This window comes from Microtus ochrogaster, unplaced genomic scaffold, assembly GCF_000317375.1.
Source record: "Microtus ochrogaster isolate Prairie Vole_2 unplaced genomic scaffold, MicOch1.0 UNK8, whole genome shotgun sequence".
NCBI lineage: Eukaryota > Metazoa > Chordata > Mammalia > Rodentia > Cricetidae > Microtus > Microtus ochrogaster.
This window is the reverse complement of record NW_004949106.1, coordinates 8,529,527-8,543,525: the sequence shown is the minus strand read 5'-3', so window position 1 is coordinate 8,543,525 and position 13,999 is coordinate 8,529,527. Positions and strand designations below refer to the sequence as shown.

General features: G+C 47.8%; 1 protein-coding gene across 1 annotated transcript in view; it reads right to left on the bottom strand.

Moving 5' to 3' along the window:
- Hibch (3-hydroxyisobutyryl-CoA hydrolase) overlaps positions 1-13,396 on the bottom strand; it is a 48,304-nt gene extending 34,908 nt beyond the window's left edge. The window contains exons 1-3 of the mRNA XM_013353493.2: positions 13,262-13,396; positions 4,738-4,780; positions 2,141-2,278 (exon numbers count right to left, since the gene is read on the bottom strand). Of these exons, the coding sequence (XP_013208947.1) occupies positions 2,141-2,278; positions 4,738-4,780; positions 13,262-13,296 (216 nt within the window). The 5' untranslated portion in view covers positions 13,297-13,396. The remainder of the gene's footprint in view (positions 1-2,140; positions 2,279-4,737; positions 4,781-13,261) is intronic.
- Between the last annotated feature and the right edge of the window lie 603 nt (positions 13,397-13,999).

Below are 13,999 nucleotides of genomic sequence, written 5' to 3'. Positions count from 1 at the left end.
TACAGATTATAAACAATGGGAATGCTAGTGTGTCTTTAAAAAACGCTGTTTTCGCAAACTCAAAGAATTCTTGCAAGTTCCAGGTAGTCAACTTGGAGGATTCACCTCAAACAGACAAGATCAGGTGCACCCCTGCCTCAGTTGCCAGGCCCTAAGCAGCTCAAGCCTCCCTACTTCCTCTGGTCTTGATGCCCTCCTTCCTCAAATACCAAGACCTAAAGAAGAAACAGTTTTTCCCCCTAAACTTAACCTTGTCCTCTGCTCTGCCGACATCTCCCCAGGTTCACGAAGCATCAGAGAGTTCCACAGAGCCTGCATATTTTCCTGGATGATAACACTGACGCAAAAGGCTCTTCAGTTAAATCTTCAATTTTTCAAGTTCAAACTTAACAGGATAAAAATATAAAATCCTAGTTTTTTTTTTGTTTGTTTGTTTGTTGGATGATAACACTGACGCAAAAGGCTCTTCAGTTAAATCTTCAATTTTTCAAGTTCAAACTTAACAGGATAAAAATATAAAATCCTAGTTTTTTTTTTGTTTGTTTGTTTGTTGGATGATAACACTGACGCAAAAGGCTCTTCAGTTAAATCTTCAATTTTTCAAGTTCAAACTTAACAGGATAAAAATATAAAATCCTAGTTTTTTTTTGTTTGTTTGTTTGTTTGTTTTTTTGAGACAAGGTTTCTCTGTGGTTTTGGAGCCTGTCCTGGAACTAGCTCTTGTAGACCAGGCTGTAAAATCCTAGTCTTATAAAAGCTATCAATTTAAACTGCTAAAGATAATTAAGACATACAGGTTAATGCATTTCCAAAGTAAAATCTAAACTCAGGTATACTTGATGGGTACATCGTCTTCAAACTCTTCAGAGATAGGTTGAATATGGCATTTAAAACATTTAATGAAAAGGTTTTCCAGAGAAGACAGAAACGCCCCTCTTCTAGCAGGAACCTAAGGTCTCCAAAGAACAGAGATGGGCAGAGACGCCACCTGAATTATGGTAGCCCTACACAGTTGGCAACACTGCCCCGTGCCTCGCCTGCTGTCCGGGCTCTGCCCAAGCTGCGGCCCTGTGGGCTGACTGCGCTACTCTGCCTGTAAGGCCTGGTCACAGTAAGGCCAGTCCCCGGAGTTTCTCCACAGGAACACCACAGACCTGAGTCTGGCAGTCCAAGGCCAAGGCTGCTCTGTGTGGCAGCAGACGATTAAATGCTGTCCTATACGACAGTCAAATACATATAACCACTGACTGCCCCCAGTGAAGCCACTGAGACCACGGGAGCCTAGGGCAACTGTCTGGGGAGTGGGTCTCTATCACTTCCATTGACAGATAAGCAACTGGGGTTATACCTCTGCTATAACTTACCCTTTCCAGATCTCTGATAATATTGGCTGTTGCTTTAACAGCAACAAGCACCCCAGCTCTCCCCAAGACTTCAGCTGCCTTCTCATTCCTTTGGCCCTTTCAGTCCTGGCCAACATCCCAGCTTTCCTGAGTTCCCAACAAGGATGCCCCAGTGTCAGGAAGCAGTCATGAAAACGATCACACTGTCCCTTACCATAATCTGTTCTCAGCAAAAGGGCTGGGATGTTAGGTCTTGGACCTGGCACCAGGTTCACCTAGCATCCCTCAGTCCCTTCCTATTAAGGGGTATGGCTGGCGCATCCCACTCTCTACACTAAACTTCTGCAGACCAGAAGCCAGGCTGCCCTCGCCCCAGCTTCTGCACGTAGTCCAGTCTTTTTGGTTGCCTGGGTCTTTTCTCTCTACCCCTTTACTCTCCTGGTTCTCCCCTCCCCGCGCTCCTCACATGGCCCAACTCAGGGTCATGTTCACTCTGGGCTCTCCGAGATGTCCCTGACTCTGGCTATGGTCTCTCTTTTATTTACAGTAACCCTTCTCCTGCACCACACCGTGGAGCTAATGCCCTGAGCAGTCAGCATCACTGCTTAAGTGAAGAGTGGACCATGAGAAACAAGACCTACGGGAAGCAGAAAGCACGTGTCCTAAGACAGCGAGTGGGGTGGGCAGGCTCCACAGAAAACCATCAGTGTGCTGCTGAGTCCTAGGACAAAATACCAGGCGTGTCCCCTACCGGATACTTCAGAAGGATCTCCACGGGGCTTTCCGTTATTACAGACCTTCAGCTGTGGGTAGATCTGCCGGATCATGTTCATAGACAGGGCGTTGAGGACCTTGGGTCTGTTCAGTGTTATGACTCCTGCACAGCCCCTCCTCTCCAGCAGCACTTCCGGGGCTTCTGTGTGCACGGACATCCTCTGAGTGAACGAAGAACACCGTCAGGAAGTTTTTATCAATGCCCACAGCAAAACACACACCACGTGCACACCTTTCAAATGATAACCACAGAAGTGGCGACCAGGGACACATAGCGTCCCCAGCCTACACAGACGGAGCAGTCCCAAAGCAAGCCATGCACACCTCCCGGATGTTCAGTTCTGCATGTCTACGTGGACTGGATCGACTCATCTAAAACACGGCCTCTTCCTAGAGCCCCTCGGACTAGGAACTACCCCAAAACCTTGTAGCTTGTTACCACATTTCAAATTCTACACCAGGCGCTTAGAGAACGTGGACAGTACATGACTCTCATTACAGTAGCTGTGAGCAACTCGGAAAAGGCAGCATCTGGGCAGGGCTGTGGTGTCCACGAGGCAAGTGGAGGTGAGAACTCCAGGTGCAACGATGGCCTGGGCCAGCCATAAACAATGAACATCTGGACATGCCCCGATGCTGGCCCTGAGTGCAACTGCGCGTTCTGCGTTGGAAAGACGCCGTGCAAGCATCGGCAGGGTCTCCGGCAGGACTACGATGTCACTACCTGTGTGACTACGGCCCCGACACGGCTGTCTTCTGTCCAAAGGCTGTCAGTCAGAATCAGAGTAGACTAGCACACTGCTTCTCTAGGCGCAGTCAGCGCCGCGTTTAGAAAGGGCAGTGCCACTCAACGTGGCGGGGTACGATAAGAAACATGGAAATAGAGCCATGCGAAGAGAATGAGAAAGAAATAAGAAGAAAAGGCCGTGATTCCTCCTAGGTATGGTGGAGGGCGACTGAAGATGCAGGGGTGAACTCGGTCGGAGACAGCGATATCTGGGAGAGTCCAGAGTGGACGTGACCAGACTGAACTGGGCCATGTGGGGAGACAGGGACGGGAAGGGAGAGGAGAACCAGGTAACCAAAGGTTCAAAAGGGGCTGGAAACCAACATGCCTGGATTGTATAGGGAAGAGCCTCTGGGGGAAGGGCAGCTCAGGCCCTGGCCTGGAGAGTCTGGGGTAGAGGCAGGGAATGCCACCACGTCCTGTAACAGGGAGGACTCAGGGGTGCTGGGAGAAACCCGTGTAAAATTATGTTACATATTTAATTCTCATGAAAATTCATTACCACATAATAACCAAAAAAATGATATGTACTTAGAAGAGTTTTAAGACAACCTATTGAGGGGCTAGAGAGATGGCTCAGTGGTTAAGAACACTGGCTGTTCTTCCAGAGGTCCTGAGTTCAAATTCCAGCAACCATAGGGTGGCTCACAAACACCTGTAATGAGATCTGGCGCCCTCTTCCGGCCTGCAGGCAGAACAACACTTTGGAAAAAAAAGAAAGCTTATTGAATGAAGCTGGGTGGTGGTGTCGTACACCTTTATCCTAGCACTGCAGAGGTAGGTAGATCTCTGAGTCCTACGCCAGTCTGGTCTGCAAAGCAAGTTCTAGGACAGCCAGGGCTATGCTGTCCAGAGCCAAGGAAAACAACCAGACACTTTTCTACAGGTTCTTAGCATCCACGTTCAGATCAGACTGCATCCAGAAGAACTTTTACCACAAGCTAACAACAAAAGCTCTTACTGCAGAGGCTCTAGAACTGCACCTGAGGGCTCCAGGCTCCCTTCTTAGGCTGCAGTGAGGATTAGCTGAGCTAGTACATGTATGACGTACTTAGCGCAGCTCCTGCACATGGAGCTATAGCGGGTGCTCATTCCAACTAAGGCATTCACCAGATTCTACAGGAGATACAAAACTGAATAAAAAGGATTTTTCTGTAATCTGATAAACAACAAATGTTTAGCTTCACAATTAGCATAACTGCTAAGGCATTAACATTTATTATTAGCAATAACTGCTAAAGTATGAAGTTATTATTTATACATTATATACCATATTAGTGTTCTCTAAGATTTTTAAATTTTATTCTATGTGTATGGGTGCTTTGACAGCATGTATGTCTATGTCCCAAATGCTCACAGTGCCTACAGATGCCAGATGAGGGCATAAGATCTCCTGGAACTGGAGTTACATACTGTTGATAGCCACCATGGAACTGAGCCCCAGTCCTCTGCAAGAATAGTCAGTATCTTAACCACTGCTGAGCTATTTCTCCAGCCCGCATGCTAAGTCTTAAAATGTAATACCTTTTTAACATTTTTGAATCATTGTATGGTAAAGACTATCCTCATTTTATACACACACACACACACACACACACACATATAAAAGAAAGCAACAATAGACTAAGATTAAGTTGCAGACAGTCAGGTTTAACCATACTCATTAAAACAGCCTTAAAACACAGAGTGTGCAGGAGGTGGCACGTCTCATCACGGGAGCTTGACAGCAGAGGTTAGGAAGCCAAGGAAACCGGCCATCCCAGGCCTGTCTACTTCCCTAACAGAGACACTTTTAAGTTCTATCATGAACAGCAAAGCACAGTACAAACTTACCAGATGCTGCAGAACAACTCTGGCTCTTCTGAGGGAGCTGAACCTGAAAGAGACGCAGACTGCAATGAGTCCAGTAACACAGGCAAATGTGTCTTGATGCACAAACACCGGAAGGCCTTAACTGTGTTGGGACAGAACCTTGAAAACAGACTGAACAGCCATGAAATGATGCCCATCTCAAAGGACTTCGGCAGCACCCTCTTCCCAGGTGTTTGGCGAACTTTCATATGTGTGTGTATACATATATATGAATATATGATATGTATATGTGTGTACACATATATACATGAATATATATTTTATTTATATCATATATATCCACCTCCTTACAGGACACCAAAGATAAACCGAAGTAGCTCCACTAACGTGGAACCTGGGGAACCCATGATTTTACTGGGGTTACTTACAGAGCACGTACGAGGAGGGGTGCGGGTGAATGTAGAGCAGCCGCACCACTAGACTGTCCTGTCCCAACATAGATGTTAGCTAGCTCATAGCTACGTAGATGGAGTCCCTGCTTCCGTTGACCGTCCATGATCTGTTCCCTCTGCCTTCCAAGACCACAAGGGCATGCGCAGACAGGACAGTTACACACAGAAGGCGGGGAGGTACAGGAAGGAAATCTGGAATTTCAGTGAGGGTCTACTAAGTGTCCCCAAACTCTAAGGAAAACTAACCGCGTCAACAAGCCTGAGCTCAGCTTGTGTGTGTGTGTGGTGTGTTGTGTGTGTGTATATGTAGTGTGCATGTGTGTATGTGTGTATGTGTGGTGTATGTGTGTTGTGTGTGTATATGCGGTGTGCACATGTGTGTGGTGTGTGTGTATATATGTGGTGTCTGTGTGGTGTGTGTGTCTGTGTGGTGTGTGTGTGTATATGCAGTGTGCATGTGTGTATGTGTGTATGTGCGGTGTATGTGTGTTGTGTGTGTATATGCGGTGTGCACATGTGTGTGGTGTGTGTGTCTGTGTGGCGTCTGTGTGTATGTGCGCGCATGTGTCTTTTGTAAGCAGTCCCAGCTGTGATGAAGATAGCTGTTATGCTTGAGAACGGCTCTCTACAACACCGTATGATCGAGCAATCCTACTCTTTGAGTTTGACTAAATGAGCCAGAAGCTTACATCTACAAGAAAACCTACAAACTGAATGTGTATTTTATATTAGCTGCATCTACAGATGCAAAATACAGGCATAACCAAGATATCCTTAAGTAAATCCATACAGGAATGGAAGCCATAAGAAGAAATGAGCTACCAACTCTTAGCATCCCACACACAGAAGAATGGAACTTAAATAATGTGTGCTCCTAAGAAGTAAATCTGAGAAAATACCGTGAGCTTTTAAGTGTAGGACATTTTGGGAATGGCAGAGTTCTGGAACGCACAGAACAATAAACAGCTGTCAGAGATTTGGGAGAGAAGAGAAATGAAGAGCAGAGACATGTTTAAACTAATCTGGAAAACACTGCACACACCTTTAGATTAAAAATTTTGAACGAAACTTGAGTTTAACTTTTGGAAAATCTCAAAACATTCCACAAACAAAAATCTGTAAAATTTTAAATTACATTTTGTTAATTGTCTAAAGAATGTGGACTCTGTCACGTTTTTAATTTGGTAAGGATGAAACACAATGCGCAGTCTGAGAGAGCCCTGGGAGAGGCCTATGTTGTTCTGGCCTCCTAAACAAGCAATCAGGATGGACAGACCTGTATCCTGCAGCAGTTTAGGGAGACAAGGGTTACCTAGCTCACAGGTCACACGTCATCCTAAGGTCACCAGAGCAGGGACTGGAGCAGAGGGCACAGAGGAACACTCATTCTCGGCTGGCTGCTCCTGGCTTGCTCAGTTTGCTTTCTTCTACACCCCAGAACTACATGCCAGGGGTGACGCTGCTCACACAGACTGGCGCTCATACACAAGCAAGAAAACGCCCTACAGGCCTGGCTCCAGGCCAATCTAACAGAGGCGTCTGCTCAGCCGAGGCTCCCTCTTCTCAGCTGACTGCGGGTTCAACGATGGTGGCACATGCATATGGTTCCTAGGAAGAGGAGGCAGGAGACCATTGAGCATCTCTTGCTCTTGGGAAACTCACAAGGTGGTGACCGAACATCAGAAAAGGGCATTGCTAGAATACCCTGGGATGGGTGCTTCTTCTCAAAGACATCAAACTTAAGATACAGAGAAAAACCAAAGCAGAAATTGGTAGGCACAGCCTTAACAAGGTCCAGGCCATCTGCAGATGTGCACACTGTCTGGTAGAACTAAGAGCTGCCAGGGGTTAATGCTTTTCAGTGACAGACAGACGCAAAACGAATAACTGAGACAAAAAAGGAAATAAAGAAAATCTAGGGCCATCACTGCTACCACTTACAAATATGTGAAACTGTTGTATATGAATAACTGAAATTCAAGTGACTTTCTAGAAGTTATATTATTTTTCTTTTAAATTGTGCTCAAATTGACAATACAACCAAAGAAATAAATCACATATTTGTTTGAATAAGTCACAATTTACATTTCTGACCTAGCATATTTTAAATTTGCTTCACTACAGCGAAGCCTTCTGCTCCCAGCGCAGGGTCCTGCCGCGTGTCTGTACATCAGAGTCTTCTGAAGACCCCTGTGAATCACTATCCTAAAACTCTGGTGACAACCGCCCAGCTCAATACTGACTATGGAGGTGAGGCACAGGCATGGGTACTTTGTTCGACAAAATGACCACTACAAAGTGCAAGCAAGTTGTCCTTCAAATAAAACACTATAAAAAATAGCCAGAAGTGACAGTGACAGGTAATTCAGGAGGATTTTCCAGAAAGGGTTTTCATGCAGGCTTTGTGCCCATGCTGAGGCCAGAGGTCAAGGCTGAGTGTCAACTGCTTTAAGGCCTGATTTCAAGTTCAAGTTTATCTTTTAGGACTCTCTCACTGAACCTGCTAGACCAGACTTTCCAGCAAGCCCAGGGCTCCTGCCTCCGCCTCCCAGCACTGGCATTTGAGTGTGGCATGGTTGCACAAGTACTTCACCCAACTAATCTGTCCCCCAACCCCTCACACAGTCTCTTAAATCTGTAACACCCGATTTAAACACTCAAACAGCCGATTTCTAAAAAACAATTTAAAAATTCTACTTGACTCAATTTTGTCTTTTCAGTATTGAAAAGCTCACAAGTGACAAACACGCATACTCAGAACCGTTGGCTTATTTCCCAGCACATCGAATTGGGGAGAGAAGAGTTCTTTCGGTCAAACCACAGGGGCTCTGAAGTCCTTAATAAGGCCAGGGTCCAGCTCAAGGCTGCAGAGGGTGCCGCCAGTCTGGAAGATCTAAGTAATGGTTTAAGTACTGCCTGAGCAGACGAGGACATGAGAAACCCAGGCTAAGTCCCCGTTTAATCTATGAAATACAGTTCTGCCAGAATCAAGAAGCTGACCCACAGTGACCACACCCACATGCAAAGCACTGGGCAAGACCCCTGCAGTCACAAAGACCCAGTACCAGTGGCCAGGAGAGTAAAGAAAAGTTAAGTGTAACTAAATTCTCCACCCTTTCTATACATTCACATTGTTTCCATTTAGGGCCAACTAACCTATGACTTAAAATCCGATACTGCGGCTGGAGATGTAGTCTGTGATACAGCATTTAGTTCAATCTCTAGTACTACAAAAATATAAAACATGGTACTTGAGAATTCAGTATCCAAATTTATCCCAAGCCTTTTTTTCTTTTTTTTGGGGGGGGGGGGGTTCAACACAGGGTTCTCTGTGTAATAGTCCTAGCTCTTGTAGACCTTGCTGGCCTCGAATTTACAGCTATTGGCCTGCCTCTGTCTCGGGAGTGCTGGATGAAAGGTGTGCACCACCACCTGGCATCCTAGCTTTCTTTTTTAATGGCTCCAAGACTGCCATCTGGTGGATAGGAGGGGTACACACATCTCTCTAGCAATGCAGCCCTGGTTCAGTTACCACCAACACTATTTAATCCTTGCAGAGGATGTGAAATGCTGGAAACCTGGCTCAAAGGGCAAAGTATTTGCTTCATCAAAGACCACAGAAGAAACTGAAGGACACAGAAATCTCCCTGGTGATTACAAGACATCCGAAGGTGGAAAAAGTTGTTACTATGGTAGCCGTAACCCACGCCTTTAGGCCCAGCACCGGGGAGGCAAAGCAGCTGGATCTCTGTGAGTTCCAGGCAAGCCTGGTGACAGAGCGAGTTACAGACCAGCCGTGGATACACAGTGAGACACTGTCTCAAAACAAATACATGAACAAACAAGCAAACAACAATGGGACACCATCATCTTAGGATGATACAAGCTTCAGAAACATTGTTGCAATCATCCAGTCAAGCAAACACAAGCTTACGAAATCACACAACTCTACAAGGAACTGCTCAAGCAAGAAAATGTGATTAAAAAAAGAAAAAAGGCTCAGAGACTCAGACTGCACTGGCAGCTGCCAGGGTTAAGTAGAGGCGAAAAGTCAAGCGAGTAACTCAGGGGTGATAACTCAGGGGTGAAGCGGCAGAAAACAGGGACACGGTGCACTGAGCTGTGAGGGGCGCACTGAGCTGTGAGGGGCGCACTGAGCTGTGAGGGGCGTCTGGAAAAGGGGATGGCTGCAAGCAAGAACAGGAAGGGAAATACTGGTCCTGAGACACTTAAAGGGCACTAACTGCTTTACAGGATGAAATGCGAATTTGGTTTTTAGGTTGCGTTTGCTGTGACGGAAAGTAGAAACTTTCAACAACAAATGAAGAAACGACCCTGAAGCCTACGAAAAAAGCCAGGACTGAAAGACACATGGGGGTGGGGGGGTTCCCAGAGCAACCACAGAGGCTCTAGAACCTCCACCTGTCTGCAAGAAATAAATACAAACACTGCAGCGCACAGGTTAGTCTGCAAGTGTGTTTTGTTATTCTGTTCCTGGTTAGTCAACAGCTATTTTAAAATCACAAACATTTTTTTAAAAATGTTCTTTCACCTTTTCCAAAAAATAAAACACAATTTTTAAAAGGCAGCCTGCTCATGGGAATAGCAGGCCTACGCTCTATTAACCCTATCAGTGCCAGAGGTGAGAAGCTGCCTGTGAACCCGAGAGCCTTCTCCCTCGCCCAATAGCGCCCTGCTGGTCCTACTGATGTCATCGGTGACTGCCATTGAGTGCTTACGCTCGGTCTCTGACTGGGTTTGTGTCTCCTGGCACAGAGAACAAAAGGATAATAGGCCTCAAAGACTGCACACCTTGGTCCATCTAGCAGTGAAGAAAGGAGGGGCCCGCAAACAGGAGCCAAACGAAGCAGTTAAGCAGAGGACAGCAGCGGTCTCCTGACGGTTACCCTCCTCTAGTTGAAGGTGGCTTTACGCTATCCCACTTTTTTCTTGAAAACACTTAGCAAGGTCAGTAAATAAATACACTTTGTCTTAAGTATTTACTTAAGGGTTGGTAAGAATATCTGGTCCACGCTGCCCACCGGATAACCAGTGCCCAGAACAATGACTCCGAGCAGCTTCCACAAAAGACTATTTTCGTCAGAAAGTAAACTGAGATCCAAATCCTGGAGATCCAAGCTAGTAAAGTTTTCTTTTATTTAATCCCACGTCTAGGAAGGTACTCCTGAGAGCTTCAAAGCAGACAAAAAGCAGGCTCTGGAGTAAAATCCAATAGTCTGCATTCAGCCGTCACACAAAGAACTTTCTCTAGCTGGAAGTCATAAGCCCACCAAGTTTCTGCAAAAGGAACAAGTGCTAAACCCAGGGTGTTGTATAAACTGGAGTCTGCAAGAAGAAATAAGGTTGGTGGGAAAATAGCGAACTCTGCCCTACCAAAGAGATGCCTGGATGTTACCGTCATTCTTACAGCTGCGTCCTTCACAAAAGCAAAAACAAACAAACAACAAATGGAACTAGGGAGCCAGCAACAGCTCAGATAAAGGAAAATGTGGCGCTGTGGCACGCGGACACAAGAGAATTGTACAGCAGGACAGAGAACCCACTCCGTGACACTTGCAGGACCTGGAAGTCACTGTGTCTTAGGGTTTCTACTGCTGTGATGAAGCGCCGTGACCGAAAGCAACTTGGGGAACGGGAGGTTTATTCGGCTTACACTTCCGTATGCCTGTTCATCACTGAAGGACGTCCGGGTAGGAACTCAAACTGGGCAGGAATCTAATGGCAAGCAAGAGCTGATGCAGGGGCATGGAGGAGTGCTGGTGCCAACTATGCTTGTTCCTCATGGTTTATTCAGCCTGCTTTTTTGTCACACCCAGGGCCACCAGACCAAGGCCACCAGACCAGGGCCACCGGACCAGGAAGGGCACCACCCACATGGGCTGGACCCGGCCCCATACATCACTAATTAAGAAAATGCCCTCCAGGATTACCGACAGCCCCATCTTATGGAGGCATTTTCTCAACTGAGGCTCCGCCCTCTTCTGGGGTGGTGACAGCTAGTGTCAATTGACATAAAAACTAGCCAGCACATTGTGTCAGGCAAAGTGTCCCAGACTCAGCAAATACTGTATGTTTTCTCTCATATATGGAGATATGTATATATGGTTATAAAACTAAAATCAGGGCCATGGGGACAGACAGGTGGCAATGAAAATGGCATGAAAGCAGGAGAGCTGGAGGAAGTGAAGTAGGGAGATAGGCGGCCAGGGGAAGAGGGCAGGGAGAGGAGCAACAAAAAACAGTGTCCGAACGGTCCCAGGAATGTCGTACTCATCACTTAGCCTGCTGATGTACACAAACAAACAAAAAACTAGCGACAAAGACCCTTCGGAAATCTAGTACACACACAATTGCATACATGCGCAGTGCAATCGAGGCATGCAGCCTAGGGCTCAGAGTGAATCAGGTTATACAATATGTTGGAGACTTGCCTTCAAAGAAGTGATGTGGGGGCAAAGAACACCGCCCAAGAGCCAAATTGGCCCGCGCGGTGGAAAAGCAGTGGCAGGAACAGTCAATAGACCGCAGGAGCAAAGGGAGGCCGAAGTCCAATGGCATCAGCCAATCGCATCAACCAAGCCACACATGCCCTTTTCCTTCCAGACAGACAGGCTCTCAGAGCCCCGCACCTAGTCAGTTGAGCGTGCGTGCGTGCGTGTGTGTGCGTGTGCGTGTGTGTGTAGCAGGCAAGCTCACCTAGGTAATGACAGAATCTTTCAACTTGAAGCTAACTTTGTTAATACACGGGTCTTTGCAACATGGTTCCCAAGCAATTTAGAATTTGCTGTCATTAAGAAAGCACCAACAACGAACACAGGCTCAGGTGTTAGTATTTATCACACAAGACAGAAAGAAAAGAGAAGCAAGGCAACTCTTTGGTGTGTAACAGATAACTTGAGAATCGCATCACTGGATACAATTTTAGGCGCTTTCCCTGAAACAGCACTAGTCTTAAGATTTATTTTTAATTACATGTATATTTGTGTGTGCCCATGTGATAACAGGTGTCCCATGAGAAGAGACTGTCAGATTCCTTGGCGCTGGCGTTACAGGTAGTTAAGAGCCACACAGGGGAGAGAACCCCAATTCTCTGAGCCTGTCCGTCAAGGGCAGGGCAGGCTCTTAAACCGCTGAGTTGTCTCTCTAGTGGAACCGGTAACTATTCATTTAGACCAAAGAAACATTCCCATCTCTCTGCAGAAACGTGACAAAACATGAGGCACGAGGGACTTGCAGCGGAACAAAGGTGAGTTCCACTGTCCAGGCGCTCCTAGACCACACAGACAGCTAACAGTAAACATCTCGGCCACCTGCCCCCCAAAAGGACTTCTGAGAAGGAGTTCACGGGGACAGTTAAAGCTTTTGGGTATGGTACCGGGGGCAAAGCATTGCACACGGCAGAACTCCTAGGATGAGTGCTACCACAGTTCTGCCGAGCTGGGGTTGCAGTGAGAGGCACCTTTACAAAGTTAATATTTGGCCGAGCAGTGGTGGTGCACGCCTTTAATCGGGGGGGCTGGGGGAACAGAGGCAGGCAATCTCTGTGAGTTCGAGTCCAGCCTGGTCTACAGAGCGAGTTCCAGGGCAGGCCTCCAAGCTACAGAGAAACCCTCTCTCGGAAAGCAAAACAAAACGAAAAGTTAATGTTTGGACGCGTGCTCCGGCCAAACGCATTATAGGGCGACGACGCTCTTCTGCTGATTCCCAACACCCGCGCTGCCGCTGCAGCTGGCTGCCCAGCTGCTAATCAAGTTCCTCTATCTATCGGAATCCCAGGCGCTCAACAGTCACACCTGTGTGACGCCGTAAATTAGGTGGCACGTCCCCAAACTGCACCCGGCTCCAAGAAAGAAAATAAGTAGGAGTCAAAGGGGGGGGGGGGAGTAGTGCGAGGTCACTGCTGACGGAAAATGATGATGTTTTTGCAAATAAGGCGCTAAAAAGAGCAAAGTCGGGGGCACCTGCGGCGGCGGACGGCGCGGGCCGGCGGGAAGGGCGCCCGGTCGGCGAGGCCTGCCGTGGACACCGGCAAGGCGAGCCGCCCCTCAGCCGGTGCTCGCTCGCTGACTCACCTCGACAGGAGCCGCCACACATCCTGCTGCCCCATGGCCTAAAAACGCAGCGCCGAAGCAGACGGCGGCGGCGACAGCGGACTGCACGGCGGACCCGCCCACCGCCGACCGGAACCCACGAGAGCCGCGGGCACCGACGAGGAGTCCTCCGGACGGGCCAGAGCGGCCCACGGCTCGCGTTTCCGTCGCACTACGCTGACGGGCGGGGCAAAACAGGAGCGGGAGGAAATGAGGGCGCGCGAAGGGCGGGGCCGGGGCGGGGCCCCGGGCGCGGATAGGGCGGGGTCTGGCTAGGGGGCGGGGACTAGAGTGGAATGGGGTGCAGGGGAGGAGCCAAAGCGAAGGCGGAGAGAGCTGAGCTACTCAGTAGCCGGAGCACGGAGAAAAGCCCGTGTTGGAGTCTGAAAGGGTAAACGACTTGGCTCCCTAGAGGCCGTCTTGGGAAAAGCCCAGTCCGTCACCCAAGTTTGGCCAAGCAGCAGAGATTGATCTGAAGGAGTTTTGTGGGATTTTAATAATTTGGAAATGAAAAGGTAAATTCAAACCGGATCTGATGGTGCCCTCCTGTGATCCCAGCACTCAGAAAGCTGAGTCAGGGGAACGGTCGCCAGTTGCAAGCCACTTTAGACTATGTAGCCAGACCCTAGTTCAGAAAAAAAAAAAAAAGTAACTTTAGTGTTCTTTGAGAATCAAACGGATGAAATGCATTTGATGTCAAGGAGAGAGCTTGGTGGCCTT